The sequence below is a fragment of the Budorcas taxicolor genome, chromosome 22 (genome assembly GCF_023091745.1).
Source record: "Budorcas taxicolor isolate Tak-1 chromosome 22, Takin1.1, whole genome shotgun sequence".
NCBI classification, from domain to species: Eukaryota; Metazoa; Chordata; class Mammalia; order Artiodactyla; family Bovidae; genus Budorcas; species Budorcas taxicolor.
The window spans coordinates 4,498,412-4,525,895 of record NC_068931.1 but is presented as its reverse complement, the minus strand read 5'-3'; the positions used below and the strand labels follow the sequence as shown (position 1 = coordinate 4,525,895).

The window sequence follows — 27,484 nt, the reverse complement described above, 5'->3', positions numbered from 1 at the left end:
AGAACAGAGTATGCATTTAATACATATTGCTGGTGGTTCTTTATAATATTTGTACTCAAATTATTCTATTTGTTCTCAAATTATTCTATTTGTTATATAGAACTGCAGGTTTAAAATTCTAGATTTTATTTTTGGGGTGGCAGAGTGCTCTAAAGTGTATTGTGATGGTTGTAACCCTGTGAATGTAGTAAAAGCTATTTAATTATACATGGTAAATAGGCAAATTGTATGTGATATGAATTATATCCTAATAAAACTTGTACCCCCAAAATTCTGGATTATCATTAGAAAACCTCAAAGGTAAAATGTAAGTGGTATTTAACTGCTAATATTTGCTAAACTTGTTTTTGCCATCGTATACCAATGCAATATCAAATATTCTGTGATGGATTGAAATGCTTTACCCTATTGGTAAACTAAATAAACGTTTACTATGTTTTTATTGTTGTTTGTTTTTAAAGGCCTGATTACTGAGGCATTCAGTCAACAGGAAAAGATGAATGATTCTAAGCAGCAGTCACTGTTCTTCATCACACTTCCTGATTTACACAAACTCTGTGCTGTCAAGATAATATTGAGTAACAGAGTGGCAGACACTGAGATTAGGAGTAGACAAATGAAGATATGCAGGTAAAAAAACGCAGTCTTGCAACTAACACTTTCTAAACTTTTTACATCTGTAAGAGCTGTTTTAATAGTATCTCCTTTAAAGCAAGATACTCATTTGCTAAATCTGTTTATACAGTTTTAGAATAAAGGAATTCAGTATTGTTCTGAACAAGTGTATTGAATTACATTTAAGGGAGGACTTAAAGTACTTCAGATAGAATATATCACTGTTGTGATATATTCTTGTGTGTTATTTTAATTTAAAAATTTTATAGACATTGATGAATTAAATCAATGGATTAAGTCAAAACTTACTCCTAAGTTTTGGGAGATAGTCATTAATAACTATTTATGAAGTACCTACTGTTTATGAAGTACTTCAGGAGATACTGTAAACATAATTTTTAGATTTTCAGATTGATGTAGGAGTATTTCTCCAAGAATTATCTTGAAATTTCTAACCTAAGATAGTCTTTGAAAAACACTTCTAGAAGTTGACGCCCAAAGTATAACACTGAAGACCCACCATGTATTAGTCCCTTAAATTGTTTGAGACACTCAAGGAAGAACTCTTAGAATACATAACAAGATTATAGCTCTAATTGAATTTCTTAGAGAGGAGCAAACACTTATAAGATGGCTAGGAGTCAGAAGTAAAATACTCTTGGGTGTCCTCCATTTTGCTCTTATTTATAAAACTTGTCTTCTGACCACTGTGTATTTTCCCACTCCAGTACATCCAGGAATCTGTACGCTTCCTGCTAAGGTATAATTTGATACCCACTGAGCATTTACTTGTGACCCCTTAGGGAAGCAAATAAGTAGAAAACCTTAAGAGAGATTTTCTGCCATTCACTCTCATATTGAAGGTGGTCTTGCCCGTAGAGAGGGGTGCTTTGACTCATCGCCCCAATAACTGACAAAGAGGCTAGAACAGAAGGACAAAGACGTGGTTGTGTCAGACAAAGGCACATCTTGTACAAGCACGTCCTGGGGATGTCCCTGGTGATCCAGTAGCTAAGACTCTGTGCTCCTTGGGCAGGGGGCCCAGTTCGATCCCCCGTTGGGGAACTAGATCTTACATGCTACAGCTAAGTTCACACTGCAACTAAAAGATCCTGTGTGCCTCAGTTAAGACCTGGCATGGACAAATACATAAACATTTAAAAAAAAAAAATAAGCCTGCTGCACCACAGTTCCAACAAAGATGAGCCTAGCAGAAACACGTTGACCCATCTCACGTTTTGACATAACCCCACACACACATGCACTCCTAGCCTTTAAAATTTGTTTCCCTGATGATTAATAATTTTGAAATTTTTTGTATTTCTACATCTATTCCCTTTTGTGTTTTTCCCATCTTTTCTAGTAAAATTATTGATGGTAATTTGAATTGTAATGATTGTTGCTATAAGTTCATTTGTCTTTTGAATACTAAACTAAAACCACTACCCACTTCATTTTCCTTCAAAGAATTTCCTTTTTGAAGGAAAAGAATCTAGTCAATAGTTCTGACACTGAAGTAGTTGATAACTACGCTGTGCTTCTGACCACCACTTTAAAAAAAGAAGAAAAGGAAAATGGAAGAAATAGGAGTTAGAAGAGCTGAAGTCTTCATAGTGCTTAGACTTTTTCAAGTCTATACTTAAAATAGAAATGAAGTTTTAAAAGAGAAATTTTAGTTTACAGATGAAAGGGTTAGGAAACAGATGTGCAGACAAGTTTTTATATTAATATCATATCTAAAACTTTATAGTTCTCTCAATTCAAATCTTGGCTAATTGCTTACAGTATTCAAGGTACCATGCTAAGTGTGGAGAGACATACAGAAATCTATAATACAGTCCCTGCCTAGAAGAGCTTAAACTTTTCATTGGAACTAGCAATTTCTAAACATCCTGATACAATGAAAACAGAGGGTGGGCACTCTGCTTTAAAATTAATACATTTCATCTCCACAGGAAGTTGCTGTTTTTGCACCAAGATATCCTTACATCACCTGTACCTGGCATATTTACCCAAATTTGGGTGGTGATGGCGGTTAGTATTGTAACATTTTATACAGTATCATTTATAATCATTTAGAACAATATTGATAAGCATTAATTTGGGTATTATAACTCAAACTGAAGACAGTTTATGAGGACTAATTACATTGTGTTGTAGGTTGATCAAAACATTAACAGACTTTAACTTTGATATACCTCATGTTTAAGATCCATTTTTGTGGCTCTGAATTCATATTTAGTTTTCTCTGTTGTTGATGTTAAAATAAAGATTAAGCAACCTAGATGTCCATCAGCAGATGAATGGATAAGAAAGCTGTGGTACATATATGCAATGGAGTATTACTCAGCCATTAAAAAGAATACATTTGAATCAGTTCTAATGAGGTGGATGAAACTGGAGCCGATTATACAGAGTGAAGTAAGCCAGAAAGAAAAACACCGATACAGTATACTAACACATATATATGGAATTTAGAAAGATGGTAACGATAACCCTGTATGCAAGACAGTAAAAGAGACACAGATGTATAGAACAGTCTTTTGGACTCTGTGGCAGAGGGAGAGGGTGGGATGATTTGGGAGAATGGCACCGAAACATGTATAATATCATATAAGAAATGAATCACCAGTCTAGGTTCGATGCAGGATACAGGATGCTTGGGGCTGGTGCACTGGGATGACCAGAGAGATGGTATGGGGAGGGAGGTGGGTGGGGGGTTCAGGATTGGAAACACGTGTACACCTGTGGCGGATTCATGTTGATATATGGCAAAACCAATACAGTATTGTAAAATAAAAAATAATAATAAAAAAATAAAGATTATCAATGAATAAAATGTTAGCATAGTTTTTAAGATAGCACAGACTTAATCCTTTTTTATTTTATTCTTTAGAATTACATTTAATATAAAAGAAGTTCCTTGTTCCAATAGATCTCCAGTTGTGTTTAAAGAACTTGGGCCAACATGTTTTTTTATTTTGGAAATTTCATTACAATGTTTTTCTTACTTAGTAAAATTAGAACAAGAAATATATTTTCTGGTGCTGTATATAGCCCTTAATCTGATATTTTAATTTCCCAGAAATTAATATTTATTAACAATGCTGATAGATAGTTCAAAATCTTTAGTTTTTTTTATTTTTCTCTAGGTTTTAGGTTTATATCTATTTTTTATCTTCTCTTTCTTAATATGGTTTTTAAGAAAGACAAGATGTTAGTGAACAAGTAGACAGTAATGTCTCTCTATTCTTTTCTACCTGAAAAACTTAGGAAAAGAGTATCCTAATCTTAGCAAGAAGAAGAAGAAAGTCACTATATAAAAATATGTTTTGAACTTTCTCTTGATCTTCCACTTGTGTCTATTTTCCTTATTCATGTCTAAGAAATAATTGTTTAATAAGAAAAGTATTAAATATTTATAACATGAAAGTTACTGGCCTTTTCCTTTATATGGTTTCTGGATTCAGGTCATTTCCAGAAAGGCTTTCCTCACTTAGAAATGTACCCATAGATTCTGTTGGGTTTCCCAGAAAGCTCATTTGGTTTCTTCTGTAAGACGACACTTATAGCACTTCATTGTCTTTAACTTCATTTGAAACAGTCGTTAGACTTAATTGTGACAGCTGTCATATCAATGTGCATTTTTTAAAATCGAAATTGATACATTTTTGTGTAGCCATTTTAATATTGAAGATGCAAGAAAAAAGCAACACTTTCAGTAAATTATACTTTATTATATGAGAAAGGTGGGCTTCCCTGGTGTCTCAGATGGTAAAGAATCTTCCTGCAATGCAGGAGACACAGGTTCAATCCCTGGGTCGGGAAGATTCCCTGGAGAAGGAAGGCAACCCACTCCAGTATTCTTGCCTGGAGAATCCCATGGACAGAGGAGCCTAGTGGGCCGCAGTTCACGGGGTCATAAAGAGTCGGACGTGACTGAGCGACTAACACTATACCAGAAAGGTAAAAAGCAGCTGAAACAGCAAAAAGATCTGTGCGGTGTATGGAGAAGGTGCTATGATTGACTGAACATATCAAGTGGGTTACAAAGTTTCATGCTGGAGATTTCTCGCTGGACAATGCTCCATGGCCAGATAGATCAGTTGAAGTTGATAGTGATCAAATCGAGACATTAATTGAGAACAATCAATGTTATACCATGTGGGAGATAGCTGACATACTCAAAATATCCAAATCAAGCACTGAAAATCAGTTGCACCAGCTTGGTTATGTTAATCACTTTGGTGTTTATATTCCACATAAGTTAAGCCAAAAAAACCTTGACTGTATTTCTACATGCAGTTCTCTACTTAAACATAATGAAAAGCTTCTGTTTTTAAAACAAATTGTTATGAGGGATGAAAAATCGATACTATACAATAAGGTGGGACTAAAGAGACTGTGGGACAAATGAAATGAACCACCACCAACCACAACTAAGCCTGGTCTTTATTCAAAGAAGGTGATGTTGTGTATATGGGTGGGGGGGTGGGATTGGAATGGAGTTCTCCATTATGAGCCCCTTCCAGAAAATCAAATGATTCATTCCAACAAGCTGCTCCCAATTAGACTAACTAAAAGCAGCACTCGACAAAAAGTGTCTGAAATTAGTCAACAGAAAAGGTGTAATCTACATCAGGATAATACAAGACCGCATGTTTCTTTGATGTCCAGGCAAAAGCTGCTACAGCTTGGCTGGGAAATTCTGATTCGTCTGCCATACACACCAGAAACTGGACTTTAAGATTTCTTTTTGTTTACAAAGTTCTCTTAATGGAAAAAAATATCAATTTCCTGGAAGACTGTAAAAGGTACCTGGAATAGTTCTTTGCTCAAAAAGATAAAAAGTTTCGGGAGGATGGAATTACGAAGTTGCCTAGAAAACGGCAGAAGGTAGCAGAACAAAATGATGAATACACTGTTCAATAAAGTTATTGGTGAAAATGAAATACGTGTCTTTTAGTTTTGCTCAAAAACCAAAGGAGCTTTTTGGTCAACCCAATATTTCAGGAAGAGAATGATTATCACTTGCTTCTTTCTCTACTGCTGCTGCTGCTAAGTCGCTTCAGTCGTGTCTGATTCTGTGTGACCCTATAGACGGCAGCCCACCAGGCTTCCCCGTCCCTGGGATTCTCCAGGCAAGAACACTGGAGTAGATGGCCATTTCCTTCTCCAGTGCATGAAAGTGAAAGTGAAAGAGCATAGGAACTGTTAGGATGATGGTCCTCTGCTGTGTTCTGCTGTATAAATGTTTAAATTCTTTATGTAGTGCATTATTTAATAAGTCATTTTTATAAATATGGATTTCTTTTTAATAGATAACATTTTATAAAGCTGGAAAACTTAATGCTTATCTGGAAAAATATGAAGCTAAGGTAAGTTTTTAAAAGGATAATAATTCCAGATATTGTTTTATTGATTTTGTATATTCAACTTATTTTGTCAGTAAACAAAAACTGGAATATCTTTGTCATAAGTTGTTTCTATGCATGTGAAAAAACTAATATTTTCTCTCAGTACAATTTTTTTGGGCACATTTAATAGAGAAAGGGGGAAGAGGCTTAATTTTGTTGGGTACTTTACTGCAGGCATTTTATGTGACATAACTTCATTTGTCATCTCTATTTTCCAAGAAGTGAATATCCCATGTTTACAGATAAAGAAACTGAAACCCAGAGAGGTAAAAAAAAAAAAATTGTCCACAATCATATAGCTAATAAGTAATGGAACAAAAAAATATGGATTGTATTCCCGATGGTGATGAGTGTCTGGATCTTAGCAAAGAAAAAAAGAAATGAATACTTGAAGTAGAGCACCTCTCATGTCTCAATACTCAGGCTGCCGAGACTTTGCTAGAGCTCCCATCATGTCTCTGCATGGGTGTCTGAGGCACTGTATCCTTGGTTATTCTAGCAGCCTGTCCAGGTATCACTGCTGGCCTCTGTTCCTAGATCTAGTGGAGTTTGGAATGATGAGGTTTTTGGTCATCTTCAAGATGAAATGCTTTAAGATCTAGGAGAATGATGAGGTCTCAACCCAGAGATGCTTTGCAGTTCCCTGAGAAATACCTGAATAACCCGAAAGCTGATTTTAGCCATCATATACCATCTGTGGGAAAGCAGTGTTCTTCTCACCTGTGTTGAGCCTGCACAATTATGCTCAAATTGTCTTTATCCGGATACTTTGTACATGAGTAATAATCACAGCAGATAGTTATTGGACATCTATGATATACTGAGCACTTTGCTTGTTTCTGGAGATAAAGCTGGGGACCTGATAAACTTCTTGCCCTTGGGAATCTTAACATAGAAAAACAATTTCCTCCTTTTTATTTATTGGGTGATAGTTCTTGGCTCTCTCACTTTTGTGTTGCTAACAAAGGCAAAAGTTTTCATCATGTTTTCATCTGAGCTGCATTTGCAAGAGTGTTTGCTCATGTGAATATGCTATTACATATGCAACTGAAATACTCAAGGAGGGACTCCGCTGATCTCAGAATTTTCTCTCTGTGCAGCTCTCTTTTCTCAATACTCTGCCCTCCAAACTCTAGCTACTGTGGCCTCCATGGATTCTCAGTTCCGTCCATTCAACCCAGGGAGCCTGCTGCCTCTTCCAGGATTCCCCCTCCCTGCATTGCAGCCTGGAAAGCCTCTTTAATCAATATGCTGGGGTCTCATGAGTTTCCCAACTCCTAGGGGTTTGTCTTTTTCTGTTGCTTGATGGCCTGTGTGTTGTAAAACATTGTTTCATTTAACTTACCCAGTGTTTTAATTATTTCAAGTGGGACAATGTGTCTGGATCCCATTGGTCATAAGTGAATATTCTGACCTTTGAAAATTGTGTGCAAGTAGAGATACCTGTTGCACTATATCTGGTACAAACACATACAAACTGCTGGTTCCATGTGTGCTCATGTAAACGTTTAACTTTTTCGATATTGGACTAGAGTGAACAGTAATGAAACATGTTAGAACATAGTTCTGGCCAGCTTCCTTTGTGCAGAGCAGAGTACAAAGTAAAGAGTAAGGTTGTAGCACATGAGCTCCAAAGATTTAGGCTTATTGAGGCAGGATAAACTGGTAGCATTTGGCCATTACAGTCATAGTGTCAATGTGAATATATTTTAACACTTCTTTAACTTCAGAACCAGATAGGATTAGCTGGAGTGATGGCTGTAACTTCTACCCAGGATAGCCCAGTTTTGTTGGGAGGCGATCTAAGCACACAGACATTTTCTCTGAGTTTCTAGGATAGTATAACAATTACTGTGAACTTGCCCATATTTTGTGCTTTAATATTTTTAGGTGGAGGCTCCACAACAAGTAATTCCTGTAATTCTTCAAAACTGCCTTTCATATTCACTCACGGCTAGACTTGCTCCAGCCTGGAATAAAGCTGGCCATCTCTTGATACAAGGTGACTTTATCTCTTTCAATCGTTAGGGCTTTCTGAACCAGATTACTTCTATTATGTACGTCTGTTTTTAATTTCAAAATATATTGTTTTTAGGGAATTTTTTTCAAAAAAAATTTTTTATTTTGTTTTAGGGCATAGCTGATTAACAATGTTGTGATAGTTCAAGGTGAACAGTAAAAACATTCAGCCATACATATATTATACATGTATCCACAGGGAATGGTTTTTAAAGCATAGCCCCAACCAAACATTCTTAAGCAAGGCCCCATCAACAAAAGTATCCTCTCCTTCCTTTGCGATTATATCGAGAGGAGGTCTCCTAGTGTTTCTAAGGAAAAAAGTGGTTTTATTATAGAATACTTGATGTTTAAAAAGGAATAAATATAAGTTATGGAGCACTGTAATAAACACAAATTATTAGTGTTGTTGGAACCAAAAGTCTATTCTCAATTTTGTGTTGTGATCTATTTTCTAAATATTTTACACCAAGAAAAAATATTTGCAGGAAGAATTGAGTATTTCTGTCTTTTTAATATAAGAGATATTTTTGAGTGTTAAATTTTTTTCTCTGAACTATCATCATATATTCATTTGTATAAAACTGCATTGTAAAGCATTTTCTGCAGCTTTGATAACTTTGCATAAGGAAGTTATATTAAGCATGATTTATGAGTTTTAATAATATGGTATATCCTATGAATTTTTTAAGGAAGAGAATTTCTTTCTCAGATGGGAAAGCAAAGTGCTGTTGGTAAGTAAAAATATAAAAGTTAATAGATAAAACATTAATAAAATAGTTGTTTAAAAAGTGTTATAGATTGTTGGGTTATTAAAATCTTGATGATTAGCTTGTATCAAAAGTTAATCAGATACTGTTATAATAACAGTTTCACTCAGGAAATCACTTCTGATTCAAAAATATATATTCTTCATGAGAAAAAAATTCACTTTTCTTAGTTGAAATAAAAGGTGCATTTTAAATTTCTCTAGTTAAAATTATAACTAAATAATAGTTTAATTTTGTAGGTATTTATAATATATAGTCTCTAGAACCACATTACAAGAATTCTTTAGTACTGTTGTAAGTAAAAGCTTTGGTTTTTTTTTTTTTATGAGTACATGATTCTTGTTTTTTAAAAAAGATTAAAGCTCAACATTCAGAAAACTAAGATCACGGCATCTGTCCCATCACTTCATGGGAAATAGATGGGGAAACAGTGGAAACCATGTCAACTTTAATTTTTTGGGCTCTAAAATCACTGCAGATGGTGACTGCAGCCATGAAATTAAAAGACGCTTACTCCTTGGAAGGAAAGTTATGACCAACCTAGATAGCATATTCAAAAGCAGAGACATTACTTTGCCAACAAAGGTCCATCTAGTCAAGGCTATGGTTTTTCCAGTGGTCATATATGGATGTGAGAGTTGGACTGTGAAGAAAGCTGAGCACCAAAGAATTGACGCTTTTGAACTGTGGTGTTGGAGAAGACTCTTAAAGGTCCCTTGGACTGCAAGGAGATCCAACCAGTCCATTCTGAAGGAGATCAGCCCTGGGATTTCTTTGGAGGGAATGATGCTAAAGCTGAAACTCCAGTACTTTGGCCACCTCATGCGAAGAGTTGACTCATTGGAAAAGACTCTGATGCTGGGAGGGATTGGGGGCAGGAGGAGAAGGGGACGACAGAGGTTGAGATGGCTGGATGGCATCACCGACTCATCTGAGTGAACTCTGGGAGTTGGTAATGGACAGGGAGGCCTGGCATACTGCAGTTCATGGGGTTGCAAAGAGTCGGACATGACTGAGCGGCTGAACTGAACTGAAAGAGACACAGATTGGTCTAATCTAACTCTTTCATTGAGACGCGTGGCTCTATTGCAGGTAGACAGATTCCTATCAGTAGTCCAGAGATGGCAGATAGAGGGGAATCCTGAGCCAAATAGACATTGTCAATCATGGTGGTTTTCACCAGCATTTGACCATAGCCTTAAATCTGCATGTAATCCACAGACTGTTCCATCTGAGTTGGCTTTCAAGCTGAAGCCCGTTTGCCCCTCTTGCTCTGGGTTTGTGTGTAAGTTGGGCAGTGGCAGTCGCCGTGCTTCAGCTCTGGATGAATGAGTTCTTTTACTTGTCCCCAAACACTATTGGGAGACTCAGCTGTTGGAGAGCACTCCTCACTCGTGTTAGAACTTTTTCTTTTAGTTTTATTGAATATAATATTCTATAGCAAAACTTACAAACTGTAGATGTATAGCTCATTGGATTTTCACAAACTAATAATATCCTTATAACCAGTTCTCAGATCAAGAAATGAACATTACCAGTACACCAGAAGCCCCAGCATGCTTTATTTCAGGTAGCACTATCTGACTTAGATGTTGTTGTGGAGTCACTAAATCAGGTCCGATTCTTTGCAACCCCATGGACTGCAGCACACCAGCCTTCCTTTTCCTTCACTATCTCCTGGAGTTTGCTCAGATTTATGTCCATTAGTCGATGATGCTATCTAACCATCTCACGCTCTGCAGCCCTCTTCTCCTTTTGCCTTCAATATTTTAATTACGAGAAAGCAAGATAGATGCCTTGGGGCTCTGAAAGATTTGAAATATATCTGCCAGTATATTTGAGGACATTTGTTAGTAAGTCAAAAACATGGGATGGTACTTATTCTAATTTAAGAAGAGTCTTCATTTTTCACATATAATAAATATCAGGCTTCTAGGAGGTGTCTGCTGAGTTTTCCTCTCGACTGTGGGATGTCTTTTTTCTCATTGTAACTGTGCCCTACACATTATACCCACATATGTACTGTTCTGTGCGTTTATCTTTTTTTAGATGTCTCATCTGTAGACCATCAAATAATATAATATATTCACCATATAAGGTGACTATTTGAATTTTACCATGTGTGAAAAAAATCAATTCTTAACTGAATTTCTAACTTGAATAAATTGAGTTGATTTCTTATGTTACTAAAATACTTAATTTGTTAGGCTGGAGTAATAATTCCAGAAAGTTCATGGTTAATAATTTTATTTTCAGTGTTAGATATCAATGTAACATCAACTCAAGTTTGTCTAAGCATAGAAGCTCACACAATCAGACTGCCACCGCCTCAGGTACCACGTATTTTCATTTCTTAATATATAATTAATGTATTTTTATTACTATATAATTAATAAATTTATTATCATTACTGATATGCTGCTACTGCTTCTGCTGCTGCTAAGTCACTTCAGTCATGTCCAACTCTGTGTGACCCCAGAGATGACAGCTGATATGCTAGGAGGTTTTAGTTTTTAATAAGAGTGATGATAAATTTTTTATTATCAAAATCCATAAATCCATATTATTAAATACTTGATATATTGATATTGTCTTAAATCTGTTTACCAAAGAAAACATCATTCTGTCAGTTTAACACTGATCTACTTATGTTATTCCTTTGCTCAAAAATCTTTTTAGGTAGTATTCAAGACTCCACAACGCTGCCTTGCCTCAGCACCTGCTCTTTGCCTTTTTTTCACCTCCAAATATTAAAAGTGCTATTTCAGCTCATACTAAAATATTAATAATAAACCCACATTGGCATTATTATAGTTTTTTTCATCTTTTTTTTTTTTACACCTAACACTTCTTGCCTTCTTAGTAGAAGGACATGTCTTCTATTTTGCTTATTCTCATAGCACCCCGTATAGAAACTTTCACATTAATGGTAACTCAGTGAGTGTTATTTTTCTTCTTCTGTGACAGTGGTTCTCAACAGAGAGAGGTGGAGGGTGAAATGAGTGATTTGTTCCCTGTGAGACATCTGTAACATCTGCAGAAAACTTGGCTATCACTAGGTGGGAGGGTGTGTTGCTACTGGCATTAAGTGGATAGGGGCCAGGATGCCGCTGAATGTTCTAGAGCACGCCGGAGCACCTCCGCTCCCATCCCCACCAAGAGTTTTCCAGCCCAAATGATCGACAGTGGCCACACTAAGAAAGCCCAGGCACAGGACAGAGGACTCTTCTTTGCTTAGAGTGCCCCTTGAGGCGCTACACACTCTGTTCTTCAGAGACCAGCCCAGACGCTGCTCCATTCATTGCTCTATAGCTTCTTGATTACTTGTTATGTTAAGGCAATAGACAAGTCAGAAGTGAATAGGATCTCTGTTCTGGCCCTCAAGAGTTATGTAAGCCAGTAGGAAAGCTGACCTGAATATGAGTAGTTGGAGTTGCTGCTGAGTCCATGCTCTTACTGCTCCTGCATGGCGGGCCAGTAGATTGAAGCACGAGGTGTTTGGGCAAAGACTCGTCAGCAGATGGAGAGCATGGTGGACTAGCGTTCCAAAGAACCATCTTACCAAGTTTCAGCTCAGGTTGCTTTTATACTGAAGAGGGAGCAGGTGTGGCTAGTTGTTACAAACCCCTTGGTGCCCGAATCCTTTGTTCTTGCAGCTGTCCATGTCAGTCAAGTCACGATCTTCCTATAAACCTCCAACAAGACAAAGTTGCCAGAACTTTCTAACTCTATATGAATGAAAAGTGTTATACCTTTCAAGGTCAGGCCTGGGAGACAGGGCTTGAGAATGGGCTATCACATATATTTCAGGTTGGTTCTTCTCTGTCACAGAGACAGTGGCATAATGTGAATATCTTGTACTGACAAGGAACCTCCCTAAAGCTCCAAACCCACTGTGATCTTTCACCCACTAAAACCTCCACACTATGCCTCACCACGTATATTTCTAGTATCTCCATTAATCTCAGAAACGCAGTGGAAATTCAGAGCACAGTTAGTCATTGGATGTGGAGGAAAAGGGTCTAGATCTAGGCCTGTAAGGTTTGTATCGGCAGAATGCAGATAAATCAGTGTGGGGGCAGTGCTTTAAGCCAGGGCCTTGTTAGAATGCTGATGGCTTGTCCAGGAATTGGAAAATTGGCTGGGTCAGCTGGAGTTCATTGAGAAGCAGCAGGCAGTAGAGTTAGAATGTTGTTTCCCTGAAGATGAATGAATAAGAGCGAGAGATGTGAAACGTTCTCTCTAAACACAGTGTCCTCCACCCTTTAATATTTTATTTTGCACCTCACTTGAGGTCTCTCCAACCTCTGCCTCGCTATAAGAAAATGGCCCACACTACCCAGAGTGAGGAGACTGTAAGTGGCGAGTAGTTGCCAGACAGGGCACCTGAGGACACAGAAAACAGCACTCCAGATCCTGGAGAAGGGATTCAAAAGGAGAGTGCAGGTGCTGGCTCTGCCCGCTTGCCTCCAGAAGACCAGAGGAAGGCGTAACTCCCTAACACATCCTCGTCCTCCGCTTAAAAAAATCTGTTTAAAATTTAATTAAGAAGCTATTCTGACCGAATGTAAATATCTTCCTTTGGACAGAGATTCAGCTCCCACTTAACATAATTAAAGAAACTGAAAGCCAGTTCAAATAAGTACAAAATAGGAGTTTGGCTTTGGACAATAAGAGGGAAAGTATGAAATATTTGATAAACTGTGTAGAGGAGAAACAGGGGTGAGCTGAAACACTGATTACCTTGTGTAAAGTGGTCATACATGATTCAGTGTAACAGGCTTTGAAACTGTTTCTTAACTGATGGTGTATGTGTGATAAATCTTTGTTTTTAATCTGTGTTTTTAAATGTTTCCTTTTGTTTGCCAAACTCTTTGGAGGACTTATGCATTAAATTCTTATTTCTATCAAAAGCTAAGAGAATTTGATATTTCTCAGAGTATTATAAAGAGTTTTGAAACTAACCAGAATGCTGTTATTGAGGAACAGTCCATTTTAAGCAACTGGTGCTATGTTTTGCCAAGGTGAGATTTCAGTTTGTCATATCTAGGGTGGGTTTGGGATATAGTAGTTTTCTCTTATTTTGCTTTAACATTGATATGTGCAAAGTATAAACCATTTTTGTGAATTTTGAAAACTGAATTATAACTCTAAAAAGATATTGAAACAATATTGCCATACTTGCAGAAGCCATCAAATTACTAAAATAATTTTATTACACATTTGTATATTTATTAGACCTCATTTTAAAACAGTAAAATTTCTAGATATACAACTATATATAGCATCAATAGAACCTTATAAATATGTACATATAATTAATGATTCATTATCATTTGATATGAGCTAAGTTATAAGTTTATACTATCTTCAAGGGAAAGAATGACTTGTTATTAACATAAAGATGACTATTAGCATGAAATTTTAACCAGATTAGAAATTTAAGTAGTGGCATCTGCATTATAACTTGGTCACTGAAGCAGAGAAGAGGTAGATAGGGAACATAGATTTGCTTCCGATTCATTCAACTCTAAACAAACTTTTCCCTAAAGTCTAAAATTACCAGGCATACCTCTGTGTGGCAACACTGTATTTATTAGTCATTGTTTTGTGTTTGTAACTGGCATATTGTTTGCATCAGTTCAACTTTGTTTTTCCTAACATTTCTTTGTTAAGAATTTAATACAATGTTAATTTAGAACTGGGAGCAAATGAGTAGCTTATTACTTATGTGTTGATAGTTGCTAAAATTTTTGAATGCTTTCCAAATCACATAGTTGACTTAAACCAACCCAGGGGTCGAAACCAGTTCTCATATATCTCTTGCTTTGGCAGCTGGTTTCTTTACACCAGTGCCACCTGGGAAGCTCCGTGTCTAAGCACTGGCTCATAATATTTTACCAACTGTATTTTTCGTAGTATGAAAATGGGACGAATGATAAGTATTCTTCACACCATACCCCCTGACTGTCCTTTTCACTCATATGAAGATTTCCAGATGCACTGGGATGGCCTGGTAAGGAATAGAAATATATATTAAATTAGTAGCTATTTAATTTTGCTTCTTGTAATTTAACCTTAAGTTTAGCTTTCACTCAAGAGAATTTCAACTTTGTTCTTAATTTTTAGTATGGCTATAAGCTTCCAGAAGACCTTGGAACTACTGAAATATACTGCTGCGTCTACTTCAAAATGATAGGAGAAAGGCTCTTCACATATCCTTTACAGATGCTCTCTGCCCACCCCAGGATCCAGGCATGACTCCTAGTAGAAAGGAACAAAATAATTGTATAGGATTCTCCTTAGCCAAGGGCTCCCTCCGGTGGCATATTGGACACTATTGAAAGGGTGGAATTGAAAGAATGTCAGTGAAAATTTCTTTTTTGGAGAATAATTTCACAGGCAAAGTTTAGAGGATTTAAATTGCACTTAATGCACCTCATTGATTTGAGAAAATATTTTTCTTGGTGTTATTTTTAAAAGTCTACACACAGAGCACAAGTGCTTAGGTGAAACTCTCCCATCTTAATTAGCACTGGTAGCATCATTTTTGTTTCTTTGCATTCTGACCAGCTGGTCTCTAAAAGGAAGAGAGGAGCCTAGTGTTCTCTTTCTGTATTTTATATTTCCTAACCCAAATCTTAATATAAAGTTGAAGTTAACAGCTATCAATTATTCCCCTTCATTAGATGCCAAGACATTATTCTAAGTCTTCAGAATGTTTTATATCAGAAGAAGTTAACTGCTTTGCTCAAAGAACCACGTTCAGACCTTGAATGCAATTCATATGTGGTGTTTCTCTGTGCTGAATTTTTACTGTTCTTGGAGATGCAACCTGTTTATTGTTTACTGTGAATATTTACGTTTATAATCTATGAAGATCATAATGTCTTTTTTATAAATCATTTTTTGGATAGCTTAGTTTGCCAGTCTGTGGCGAGAGCCATATAGTAATAAGGGTACTACTGTGAGTTGTTTTTATTGTGAAAGTTAAAATTTAAAGTAATTAGGATTTAGTTATTTGTACCTTTTTAGCAGTTACAATTTTCAGACCTTTTTACATCAGTTAAAAAAAAATGCCATCTCCTATCTGCAATAAAATGTCCCATTGTTCTTTAACAATGTTCAGGTACCCTCTCAGTTGCATCAGAAGTCAACCCATACAGTTCTTTCCAAGGGTAGATATGGAAGGTGTGTTGAAAAGTTTTCTTTCAGATTTAAAATCTAAACTGCCCCATATATGTGGATTTCCCATAAAGATGACAACTAAACCGTGCTACTACACACAAGAACTAACCACACTGCATTTGCAGGTGAGTAGCTTTTCATGTCCTACCAAGTTCTCTAAGACGTGCTCTGCACGTATATTACTCGGATCTTTGCCGTCAGTGATGGACAGCCTAACCCACTGTGCTAGGTCTTTTCCCTCAGTTCGGTGTTTCCCTGCTGCTATTTGTTTTTGTTGTACCGTCATTCCTATTATTATTGTATTTACCTTGGTATTATGGTAGTTATCGGTCTGTTTCTTCTGATTAATATAGCGTGACTTCCTAGAAGGCAGAGTTCCTGGTACTTAATATATGTTCATTACATGTTTCTTCAAAGAATCAAAGAATAAATGATAAATGATATTACAGGATAATTTGGAAACATCTGCCTCATACAAATCCAAGTTTTCTTTGAAGTTTTGTCTTTTCCAGTCCAATTGATTGAGAAAGCCTTTGAATAATTGATAGAAATTGAATTAACTTGAGAACATTTTTATTGTAAGATGATATGCTAAGTGAAATCTTATTTATGAAAAAAAATAATAAGCAGTTTAAGCAGTACTGATGAAGAGAATAAGATGGCCTGTCTTCACACTCAATAGGATACAATTTCTTTGTCAAAAGGCAACAAAATCAAAAGGGAAGCTTTGGAAGAACAAATGGAAATTTAATTTAAAATTTTCAACAAGAATCTTTCTTTTAAGTGACAGATATAATATGTTTTCATCAGAAGGAAAGACAAAGGTTTGAATAATTTGAGCAGTTTGAAATATAATATGGATTACTAGAATATTGCTGAGTCTCCTTTCTTGACTTACTAGTGCCTTGTTTTATTGTAGCCTCCACTGCTCAAATGACTTAGGCTTTCATGTACGTTGACTTGCTATGGCTCCAACAGTATGCCTCATGACATTTTGCTTTATGTTTTCAAGCCAGATCACATCATCTGTCACTAGGCAGCATGGGGGTCTGGTATCCTTGGGTTAAGGGTCAACACCTCATATAAATGCTATAAAAACATGACAGGCAAGATATCAGGTACTATAGCCAAGGCCATTTCACTGGAAGGTAGTGTGGGTGGGTGAATATCAATTGACATCTTTTTGAACTTTATGAATCTTAAAATTTTGGCCTGACATAACATTTTAAAGAGTTTAGTTGTTGGCCAAGTCGAAATCTGAGGAATTTAGAAGACATGTCATTACATCATGCACTTTTATCAAATATGTTTCTGTATTTATTGACTACCTAATATTTCCAGCCCATGTCTGTTTTGGAAATGGTGAATGCAGACAATGTATTTGTGAAAATTTGCTTCTTAAATGTAAAATAACACTTAAATGTAATTTCTGATCTTTATATTGCCTCTGACAATTGGAATAATGACAATGAGAATTTCTCCTACTCAGTTTTATTGAGCGCCTTCTGTATGCTTTCTCATTTAATTACTCTTGGGGTAAAATAGACTCTTGGGGTAAAAAATTGTTTTCTCAATTTTGCAGAAAGGAAAACTGAAGCTCACAGCATTCAAGTAATTCAACCAAAGCCACACAGTTAAATACATTGAAAAATTAAAACTGAAACCTGAAGAATCAGATTCTTCGTTCTAAAATTGGAAAGTTTAGATTTGTGGTTAAGAGGTCAGGCTCTGGAGACAGGCTGCCTGGGTTTGAACCCCTTATTACTTATATAATCTTGAAAATGAAAATGAAAGTTGCTCAGTCATATCCAACTCTTTGCGACCCCATGACCTATACAGTCCATGGATTTCTCTAGGCCAAAATACTTGAGTGGGTAGCCTTTTCCTTCTCCAAAGGATCTTCCCAGCCCAGGGGTCGAATCCAGGTCTCCCACATTGCAGGCGGATTCTTTACCAGCTGGGCCACAAGGGAAGCCCCTGTATAATCTTGGACAAGTTATTGGTCTCTCTGTGCCTCTATTCCCCCAGCTGTAAAATGGGGCACCACAGTAGTGATAGTGCTAGTGCTCATCACAAACTGGGCTCTCCAGTAAGCCTGCTCTGAGACAGAGTCCAGTGTGTGTGATGATTGTTGAGAACCACCCTTGGAATCAACACCTGTGGAAAGCAAGGGAAGACTGGGTGAAGGGAGAAGTCAAAACCAAGGCAGGAACTAAAATTGCCAATCACAGTGGTTCTGCATTGGCCAAAATAGCAGGCCTGTATACCCCCTTCCAGTCTGTTGTTAGATTTGGGCCACCTCGAGACAGGCAAATTCTAGGGTGAGATGGGCGTCGATAGCCGAGGCCGTCTCTGCAGGGGCTGCCTGCCAAAGGAGGTTTGCTGATAACCCCTGGCAGCAGGGATCCCCCTTCCTGGAAGGAGCTCTATGCAGCACATCACTGTTTCCTTCCCAGAACCAGACTACACGGGGTTTTGTGGTTTTTATTTTTAGATTAGATAATCCTCCTTGGAACAGTTGCTTGTATTTAACCCTTCAGTAAATGTTAGTTTCTGTTATTGCTACCACCTTGTTAGCTCTAAGAGTCATGCAGTACTTAAGAAGAATAAATTTAAAAAATGAAAAATAAATGGATCAAACTGCTTGAAAAAACTCAACTGACTTTAAAAAGGGTTTCATAAATTAGCAGGAGTGCCTAGCCCAATTAGCTTTTAAAAAATAATTACGAGAATTCTCCAAGATACATAAAAGTAATTACTGTAGTATAATGAACTCTTACATGCCTACCATCTGGTTACTCCTTGACATCTTTTTGGAGTGTGGGGTAAACTGTAATATTTTAAAACAAATCCAGGATATACTATTATTTAATTTATAGAGACTTTAGCATTAATGTATGTCTTTCTCTGATAAGAGCTTTTTAAAAAAATTACCTAACAGTAATTCCTGTGTGTGTGTGTGTACTTAGTTGCTCAGTCATGTCCAACTCTTTGCAACCCCATGGACTCCTCTGTCATGGGATTCTCCAGGCAAGAATTCTGGAGTGGGTAGCCATTCCTTTCTCCAGGGGATCTTCCCCACCAAGGGATCAAAGCCGGGTCTCCTACATTGCAGGCAGATTTATTACCATCTGAGCCTAGTCATACTCTAATTCTCTATTTATCTCAAAGATTTATTTTAAAGGTTTTGTTTAAATCAGAATCCAGGCAAGGTCCACTTAATTTGGTTGTTACATCTTTTAAATCTCTTTTATTATATAACATCCCAAACGCCTTTCCCTTTTTTTTTTTTAATTTCTTCCCACTGATTTTCTTTTTTTTTAATTTAAATTTATTTATTTTAATTGGAGGCTAATTACTTTACAATATTGTATTGGTTTTGCCATACATCAACATGAATCCACCATGGGTATACACGTGTTTCCCGTCCTGAACTCCCCTCCCACCTCCCTCCCCGTACCATCCCTCTGGGTCATCCCAGTGCACCAGCCCCAAGCATCCTGTATCAAACCTGGACTGGCGATTCATTTCTTATATGATATTATACATGTTTCAGTGCCGTTCTCCCAAATCATCCCACCCTCTCCCTCTCCCACAGAGTCCAAAAGACTGTTCTACACATCTGTGTCTCTTTTGCTGTCTCACATACAGGGTTATCGTTACCATCTTTCTAAATTCCATATATATGCGTTAGTAGTATACTGTATTGGTGTTTTTCTTTCTGGCTTACTTCACTCTGTATAATCGGCTCCAGTTCCATCCAGCTCATTAGAACTGATTCAAATGTATTCTTCTTAATAGCTGAGTAATACTCCATTGTGTATATGTACCACAGCTTTCTTATCCATTCATCTGCTGATGGACATCTAGGTTGCTTCCATGTCCTGGTTATTATAAACAGTGCTGCGATGAACATTGGGGTACATGTGTGTCTTTCAATTCTGGTTTCCTCAGTGTGTATGCCCAGCAGTGGGATTGCTGGGTCATAAGGCAGTTCTATTTGCAATTTTTTAAGGAATCTCCACACTGTTCTCCATAGTGGCTGTACTAGTTTGCATTCCCACCAACAGTGTAAGAGGGTTCCCTTTTCTCCACACCCTCTCCAGCATTTATTGCTTGTAGACTTTTGGATCGCAGCCATTCTGACTGGTGTGAAATGTTATCTCATTTTGGTCTTGATTTGCATTTCTCTGATAATGAGTGATGTTGAGCATCTTTTCATGTGTTTGTTAGCCATCTGTATGTCTTCTTTGGAGAAATGTCTATTTAGTTCTTTGGCCCATTTTTTGATTGGGTCGTTTATTTTTCTGGAATTGAGCTGCAGGAGTTGCTTGTATATTTTTGAGATTAGTTGTTTGTCAGTTGCTTCATTGCTATTATTTTCTCCCATTCAGAAGGCTGCCTTTTCACCTTGCTTATAGTTTCCTTTGTTGTGCAGAAGCTTTTAATTTTAATTAGGTCCCATTTGTTTATTTTTGCTTTTATTTCCAGTATTCTGGGAGGTGGGTCATAGAGGATCCTGCTGTGATTTATGTCGGAGAGTGTTTTGCCTTTGTTCTCCTCTAGGAGTTTTATAGTTTCTGGTCTTACGTTTAGATCTTTAGTCCCTTTTAAGTTTATTTTTGTGAATGGTGTTAGAAAGTGTTAAAGTTTCATTCTTTTACAAGTGGTTCTTTTCCCTTTTATTTATGCCAATTATTTGCTGGGGAAAATGGATCATTTACCCTGGAAAATGTTCGAAATTTTGCATTTGAATGATGGTTTCCTTGTTGTCATGTCTTTTAAACTTAACATTTTCTTCCAAGACTCTTATTTCCTACAAACCTCTAGCTAAATCTGAGCTTAACTGAATCCTGGTTCAACTTTAATTAAAGAAACTCTCGGGTGGTGCAAGGCACAGAACCAAATTTTAATAGATAAAGCACATTTGATCCATCATTTTGGTTAGTCTTCAAGCTTTATTTAAATATTTCCTTAATTCTAGGCCTCTATTAGATATCTATTTAAATATAGGTTAAAGCTTTTGGTTTCCCTCTGTAATTTTACATTAATGTACAAAGTTATATAAATTGTATACAGTTCTAGAAGTTAAAAGTCACCTAAGCCACAGTGACACCTGGCAGAATAGTGGTCATCATGTGGTAAAGCATGTGTTTTCTCTTAGGTTATTATTTCACAAAGCTTTGGTTGGTTGATAATTTACGTATTTTAAGTTCTGTGAATTATTTATGACTTCATCTGCTGTTTACATAAGCCCTTTTTGTAGCCTTAAAAATTTTTTTAAAATATAAACCTAGAGGTTTCCCCCTTTGGGCTGTTTACTATATTTTAGAAATTGAAAGAATGCATAAATAATATATTGACAGGCTAGGGGGCAAAAAAAGCCCCTGGAAATTATTTCCATCAGAGGTATATTCCTGGAAAATATTCAGGTATATTTAGGTATATTTCTGAAGACAAAACTGGATGTGAATGTAAACGTTTCAGATACAGATTATAAAATGTTTGAGTTTTATGTCAGAATACAAGTAACCTATTATATAAATCTGCCTAGATTGAGTTTTTCTTTTTGTATCTCAAGTAGAATGTATGCTGTTTAACAGTTATTACAGTTTATAAAAACCAAGAGTCTAAAAATGTTCTTGGATTTTCTGTAATTGATTTCAACTTAATTCTTGAACCATATTTTCGTCAAACAGAAAATATTCAGTCTAGGCACTTCAAGATGATTTAATCACTTCTGACAGAGCATCTTTCTGAGATAGAATTTTATGCAAATTTAGAAATCATTCTCCCCGTGGTAGCATCTGTGTACAGAGGAAAGCCTCGTGGGGTGAGGTTGGTGGTGTGTGGTGAAGTGCATGTGGTATGTTTACCTAATATTATCCACACCCGGAAAGTGACAGTCCTAAGCTCTGTTTCCAGACAGCTACAAAGCTGGTGAGTGGACACTTGGACTTCTGCTAAGTCTGCCACCAAAATTCCAAAGTCATCCATAAGTAAACCTTTCAGCAGAAACTACAGAAGTATGACTTTACCTCGATTCTTTCTTGCAAATATTGTATGAGTGCATCTAATTGGTTGATCTTAAATCACATCCTGAACCCTAGCTGCAAAGGAGAAAATGTTCATTTTAGATTCCTAGGCCCTAGAAGGAGTGCTAAGAGAAGGAAACAGAGTTACTGCCTAAAGCCTCCGAAGTTCCTGTTCGGCATTTTTATAAATAATAGTGATGATTACACAGCAGTACAGTGGGGGATATACTTGATGCCACTGAATTGTGTGCTTAAAAATGGTTAAAATGGTATATTTGATATTTTATATTTTTTTACCACAATTTGTTTAAGAAGACTATGAACACTTGTTTTTCCTTGATATATCTGACAAGTCAGTTTGACAAATATTTCCAAAACGCTTCCAAGTACCAGGAACTCTAATAGGCAATGAGAAGACAAAATGATTAAGACAGTCACTGCCCTATAGTCAATATCATACTTAACTCTGAAAGGCCCAGTGTAAATGCCTCTTCCATTACTTTAATTTCTTTGAATAAAGTGTTTTGTTAGTAACTGTGTGGAGGATTTAAGAATGTGAAGGATGTAAGAATAAGTAATGCATGGTTTTCCTACCCTCAAAGAGTCTAGTACTTACTTAGGGAGAGTGAATATGCACACTAACAGACCAAAGCGCTACACTGTCCTCTTTTTTTTTTTTTTTTTTTGGTGACAAATACTGACTGATAAATGATCTTTGGGAAGCTGAAAGGGAAAAAAACGGAGAGAAGAGAGACATTCTGAGGGAGAAAGACGCATGAGCACGTTTGAAACACAACGGTAGTAGCTAAGTGTACAGTTTTTACAGTTTGGAACACAACTTCATCTTAAAACATTATCTTGAATGGATAGTATCGAAAGTAGGATACAAATCATAAGAAACGCACACATGTCCTCAATAAGGCCCATTTGTTTTTTGTTTTTCTTTAGCTGTTCTATACATTGTAGTGTTACTTTCTATTCTTACCTTGATGATATTTTATAAATTATTTATTTTCCTTTAAGGGCAGTTTTATATTTTCTAATGTTTATCCTTCCAGGAAAACAAAGGCAAGCCGCCCAATCTAACCGCTGAACAGAGGTTCAGGTCCTCTCCCGCTCAAGCCCCTTCCACAAGACCCGCGGGGGCCCCAAGCTTCCCGCCGTGCTCAGTAGCTGCGGGCCACAAGGGGGCGCGCTCGGTCAGCCCGCCGAAGCCCTCGGGGTCCTCCGCTCTGCGCCTCCAACCAGAGTCTGTTCTGAGCAGCAAGAAACCGCCGTCTGACCAGGCCGCACAAGTGCTGGAAGTACCCAAGCCCACCAGACGCAATGCTCAAGTTCAAGACACAAACTTTAGCTCCCAACGTAATATTGCCCCTAGATTCATACCAGTTTTCAAAAGTCGACCGTTACAGATGACCAAAAGTATCTTAGCACCTGAGAACCCAAGAAGAAAAGAACGTGTTAATACAGAATCTAAGTTGTTTTCACTGAAATCTAGTGAGATCCCGGACGATAAACTGAATTTAGATCCAACTACTGAAAAAAGACCTAATCATAGCATTCAGATGAAAGCTAAAAATCTGAATCTCAAGACTTGTAGATCTCTGCCAGAAAAAAACACTGAATCCTATGGAAATATGACAAAAAATCCCCTTTATAATGGAAAATCATTGATCACGAGTTTAAGTGAAAGTAAACAGCTGTCTAATAGTTCAGTATTTCAGATGCCAACTAGCAATTTAGGTGTAATAAAAAGTGCTGCTGGCTCCCAAGTGAATGGTAAAGAGAATTTGACAAGCAGATATATAACACAAATTTTAGGGAAAAGCCATGAGTCACTCAAAGGGAAAAGGCGACCGCATATTTTTGAGTCAGACACAGATCCGGAAGATTCCCAACCACTACAGCCACAATCAATTGACCAAACTAAAGAAGCTGATGTAACTGACCACCAATTAACAGTAAGCAGAGCAGCCCCCAAGTCCAAAAAGAAGTTATGTCAGAACTCTCCAAAAACATCAAAGAAGCCTCACTCCAATACTGCCCTATGTGGACGGTCCCGTGCTAGGAAACAGGTAAAAAACCAAAACACAGTTTTAATCTGGGGCCACTCACCATGTGATACACTTTTAAACCCCCTAAGTAAAGATTTAAATGATTCGCCAAAGATCTCCTAGAAACACACTGAGAATCAGAGTATCTAACACACCTGCAAGTATATACGATTAATCTATAATAAAAAGTGATTCTTCAATCTGGTTACAGGGACATCACTTGGACGAATCAAAACCCAAGAAGTCTCTCATTCCTAAAGCTTAGGGCATGGATGTGAAAGAAGGAAATATCCACCAGGTAACTTCGGTGATATCTTCTGAGTCATTTTTTTATGACATTACCCAAATTGGAATCACCAAGATTCGGGGTCCCCCGTCTCATGTACCAAAGGAGCTACCTTTAATTCCTTGAAGCCTTAAAATCTAGGAAAGAGTAAATGGTGGGGACAGTGCAGCCCTTGACGAAGGACTGTGCGCAGCAGCTGTGGTGCGTTGTAAGAGGGCCCTACAGAGGGGTAAGGTAGAGGGGTCCCATCGCTGGCTCTCACCCACTGTGTTCTGGGCTCTCAGCAGACTAAGAGGAGGGCGCTGCAGCAACAGACTGCCTCAAGATGTAAGATTTCAGAGCTGTCAGAGCACCTACCTTTTGAACTCTCACCCAAGATAACTAACTTCAAATGATGTTTCCAAAGTTAATCATTAAGTTCAAGTTTACTCAAAGAATTTTACAGTGCTGGCTAAAGTTAAACGTGAGGTTTAGCTGAACATGCTGAGTCCACAGCTCTGAAATCACAAAACTATGCATCTGGAAAAAGCCTTTTATTTTGTCCTGCCATCTGGTTAATCTAAGAACAAACATATGACTAAAATATACACAAATACTTTTCTGTGTAGAACTGCTGGAATATTTTCAATTCAAATTTATTGTGAACAAACTAGAAAGCATTTTCTTATTTTCTCTCCGAAATGCTATTTCTCTCCATAATTAATAGAATTTTAGCCTGATTTGAATTAACTGAAAGATAATTAAGTCTATTTTCATTTATTTTATAATTTTATGTTTCATGTAGTTTTTTATATCTTTCTTTAAACAACCAGTAGGTGGTTGAGGAAAAAGTTTTATTTCCATTGTGTAAGATAATGAAATCTACTCTGGGTTTCATATTGTTTTAGAAGTATTGCACTTTGCCACTTTGGATTTTGCTGTTCTTTAGTCTCTAAGTCCTGTCCAACTCTTGTGACTCCATGGTCTATAGCCCTCCATGCTCTGTCCGTGGGATTTCCCAGACAGGAATACTGGAGTAGCTTGCCATTTCTTCCTCAAGGGGATCTTCCCAACCCAGAGATCAAACCCACATCTCTCGAGTTTCCTGCATTGGCAGGCAGGTTCTTTATCACTAGAGTCACCTGGGAAGCCCTCTTTGAATTATATAAGACCTAACACAATTTTTAACAATTAAATAATCATTCCATCAGCTAGGAAGAATAACATGATGAGAAAAATCATAGGATATTATTATAGAAAACAATATCCCCCAAATATAAAATTAATATATATGCCTGTAAAATTTTTGAATAATACAAAACAGGTTCAAGAAAAGGTAAAAAATAAAAAACCACCTGCAATCCCTCTTTACAGAGATAACCACTCTGAACAATGGATGGACATGCACACACTCCTGTGAACATGGAATCAGGCTCCATATGCTGCTGTGGAAGCTCTTTCTTCACTCAACAGGCTTTTTCGTCGTTGGACAGGATTCCATTGCATGTGGATATACTATACTTGACTGTTCCTGATGATTGACGTTTAAGTTGTTCCCAACCTTTCCCTATAACAACAAGTGTTACATAATTAGTCTAGTACAGATCTTTGCAAAATGTCCAGTTATACAGTAACTTATTGAAACTTGCTTGGATTCATTATTTTTACTGTTAAAATTTTCAACCACGGAACATACAGATAATAATGTAAAAAACTTCTGAGTACCTATCATCCTGCTTCAAGAATTATTAATATTTTGCCACTCTGTTTCATCTATTTCTCACTGATACACTTTTTTACTATACTAATTTAAAGCAAATTCAGCACATCATTTGGTTTTACCCTAAATATGTTTTCTCTTACAGATAAAGCATAGAATATTTTTAAAGAAAAAAAAGAATGTGTTTATATACATTACATTTTGAAGGTCTACCATATCTTTGTAGAGTCACTAAATTTCATTTTAGTTTAATAGGCAAACTAACAGGAAACCCTCAATAAAAATAAAATCAATTTCACGGAACAACTAGAGCCTTCAGTCATATAATCACGATACTGGAGGGAGATTTTATCTGTTTAATCTTGAAATGATAAGACTGCAGTTGACCGTGTGGTCTAGTGTCCAGCAGTCCCATTCCATTCTGGGTTCCTGGCCAAGATGCAGAAGTATAAATATATCGAAGCCAATGTCAACAACGACATTTGGTCTAATATTTTAAAAGAGGGAAACTGAAATGGAGCTTCTGTTCTAGTATTATTCTGGCTTTCAAACATTTTAGGTATTTAATTTATAAATGTGATATAATTGTTGTGGTAAGATATTTAAAGAAACCAAAAATCCTTATTGATGTTCCACTGAAATAATCCTTCATTAAAAAAGAGCCAGCAGAGAGTCAAATATAAGTTGAGCTTAGATTTTATAGTGACTTACTGCTTTTACTACTTCCCTAAACCATTGCAATTAAAGGCAAAAGTGAATACAGATTTTATTTCAAAACTCTAAGTATAATTATTGCTCTTAAAATTGTACCTTGTTAGTTTACTGTATACCTTTGCTGTAAACATTTCTAATAAGAGTTATCTCTATTTTATAATTATTTTACCATTTTCATAGGAAAGTACATCTGGTTTAAACCCTATCTTGAATATGCCTTTCTCATTCTAAAACTAGTATGATGGACAACTAGTAGACTGCAGTAAAAAACGGTGTGTCACTTTGTGAGGCTATGGTGAAAATATTTGTTTTTGAAAGTGCTGTTAATAAGGATAAATATTTGATCACTTGATCAGTCGTCCACAACACACTCATTCCTAAAACCAGTGTTCCTTCTGTTCCATGTATCTCTAGTCTGCCTTCCTGTTATTGTTCTGTTATCATGCCTCAGGTAGTTAAAACTTATTTTACTATTAGACTTAGCAAAATAATTTAAAATGATAAATCCACTTGATCAGGTAGTGTATTGTATCTTCCTGTTCATTATATAAAAAATCTTGATAGCCCCTCCTCCACTCCATTAGTATCTAAAACTTAGAATTTGTATACTCCACTAGTGTCTAAAACTTAGAATTTATAGGAAAGTATTTCTTTAGATAAATATTAACTTACATGGCAAAAGCCTGC

The 27,484-nt window shown here is 36.7% G+C and overlaps 1 protein-coding gene across 1 annotated transcript; it reads left to right on the top strand.

The window, feature by feature from the left end:
• Window positions 1–496: 496 nt before the first annotated feature.
• On the top strand, window positions 497–24,363 carry C22H18orf63 (chromosome 22 C18orf63 homolog). Its single transcript, XM_052660205.1, has 12 exons — window positions 497–630; window positions 2,571–2,649; window positions 5,937–5,993; window positions 7,923–8,034; window positions 8,744–8,785; window positions 11,078–11,154; window positions 13,736–13,845; window positions 14,741–14,837; window positions 14,951–15,036; window positions 15,951–16,134; window positions 23,103–24,119; window positions 24,310–24,363. The coding sequence occupies exons 1-12, from the start codon at window positions 497–499 to the stop codon at window positions 24,361–24,363; spliced, it is 2,049 nt and encodes a 682-aa protein (XP_052516165.1).
• Window positions 24,364–27,484: the final 3,121 nt, after the last annotated feature.

Excerpts from the sequence above, each read along its gene's own strand:
- C22H18orf63 (XM_052660205.1), top strand. The coding sequence starts at position 497 with ATGAATGATTCTAAGCAGCAGTCACTGTTCTTCATCACACTTCCTGAT. Across the intron at positions 5,994-7,922 it reads TGGAAAAATATGAAGCTAAG|GTGGAGGCTCCACAACAAGT; the intron begins GTAAGTTTTTAA and ends TAATATTTTTAG. Across the intron at positions 11,155-13,735 it reads TCAGACTGCCACCGCCTCAG|CTAAGAGAATTTGATATTTC; the intron begins GTACCACGTATT and ends TTCTATCAAAAG.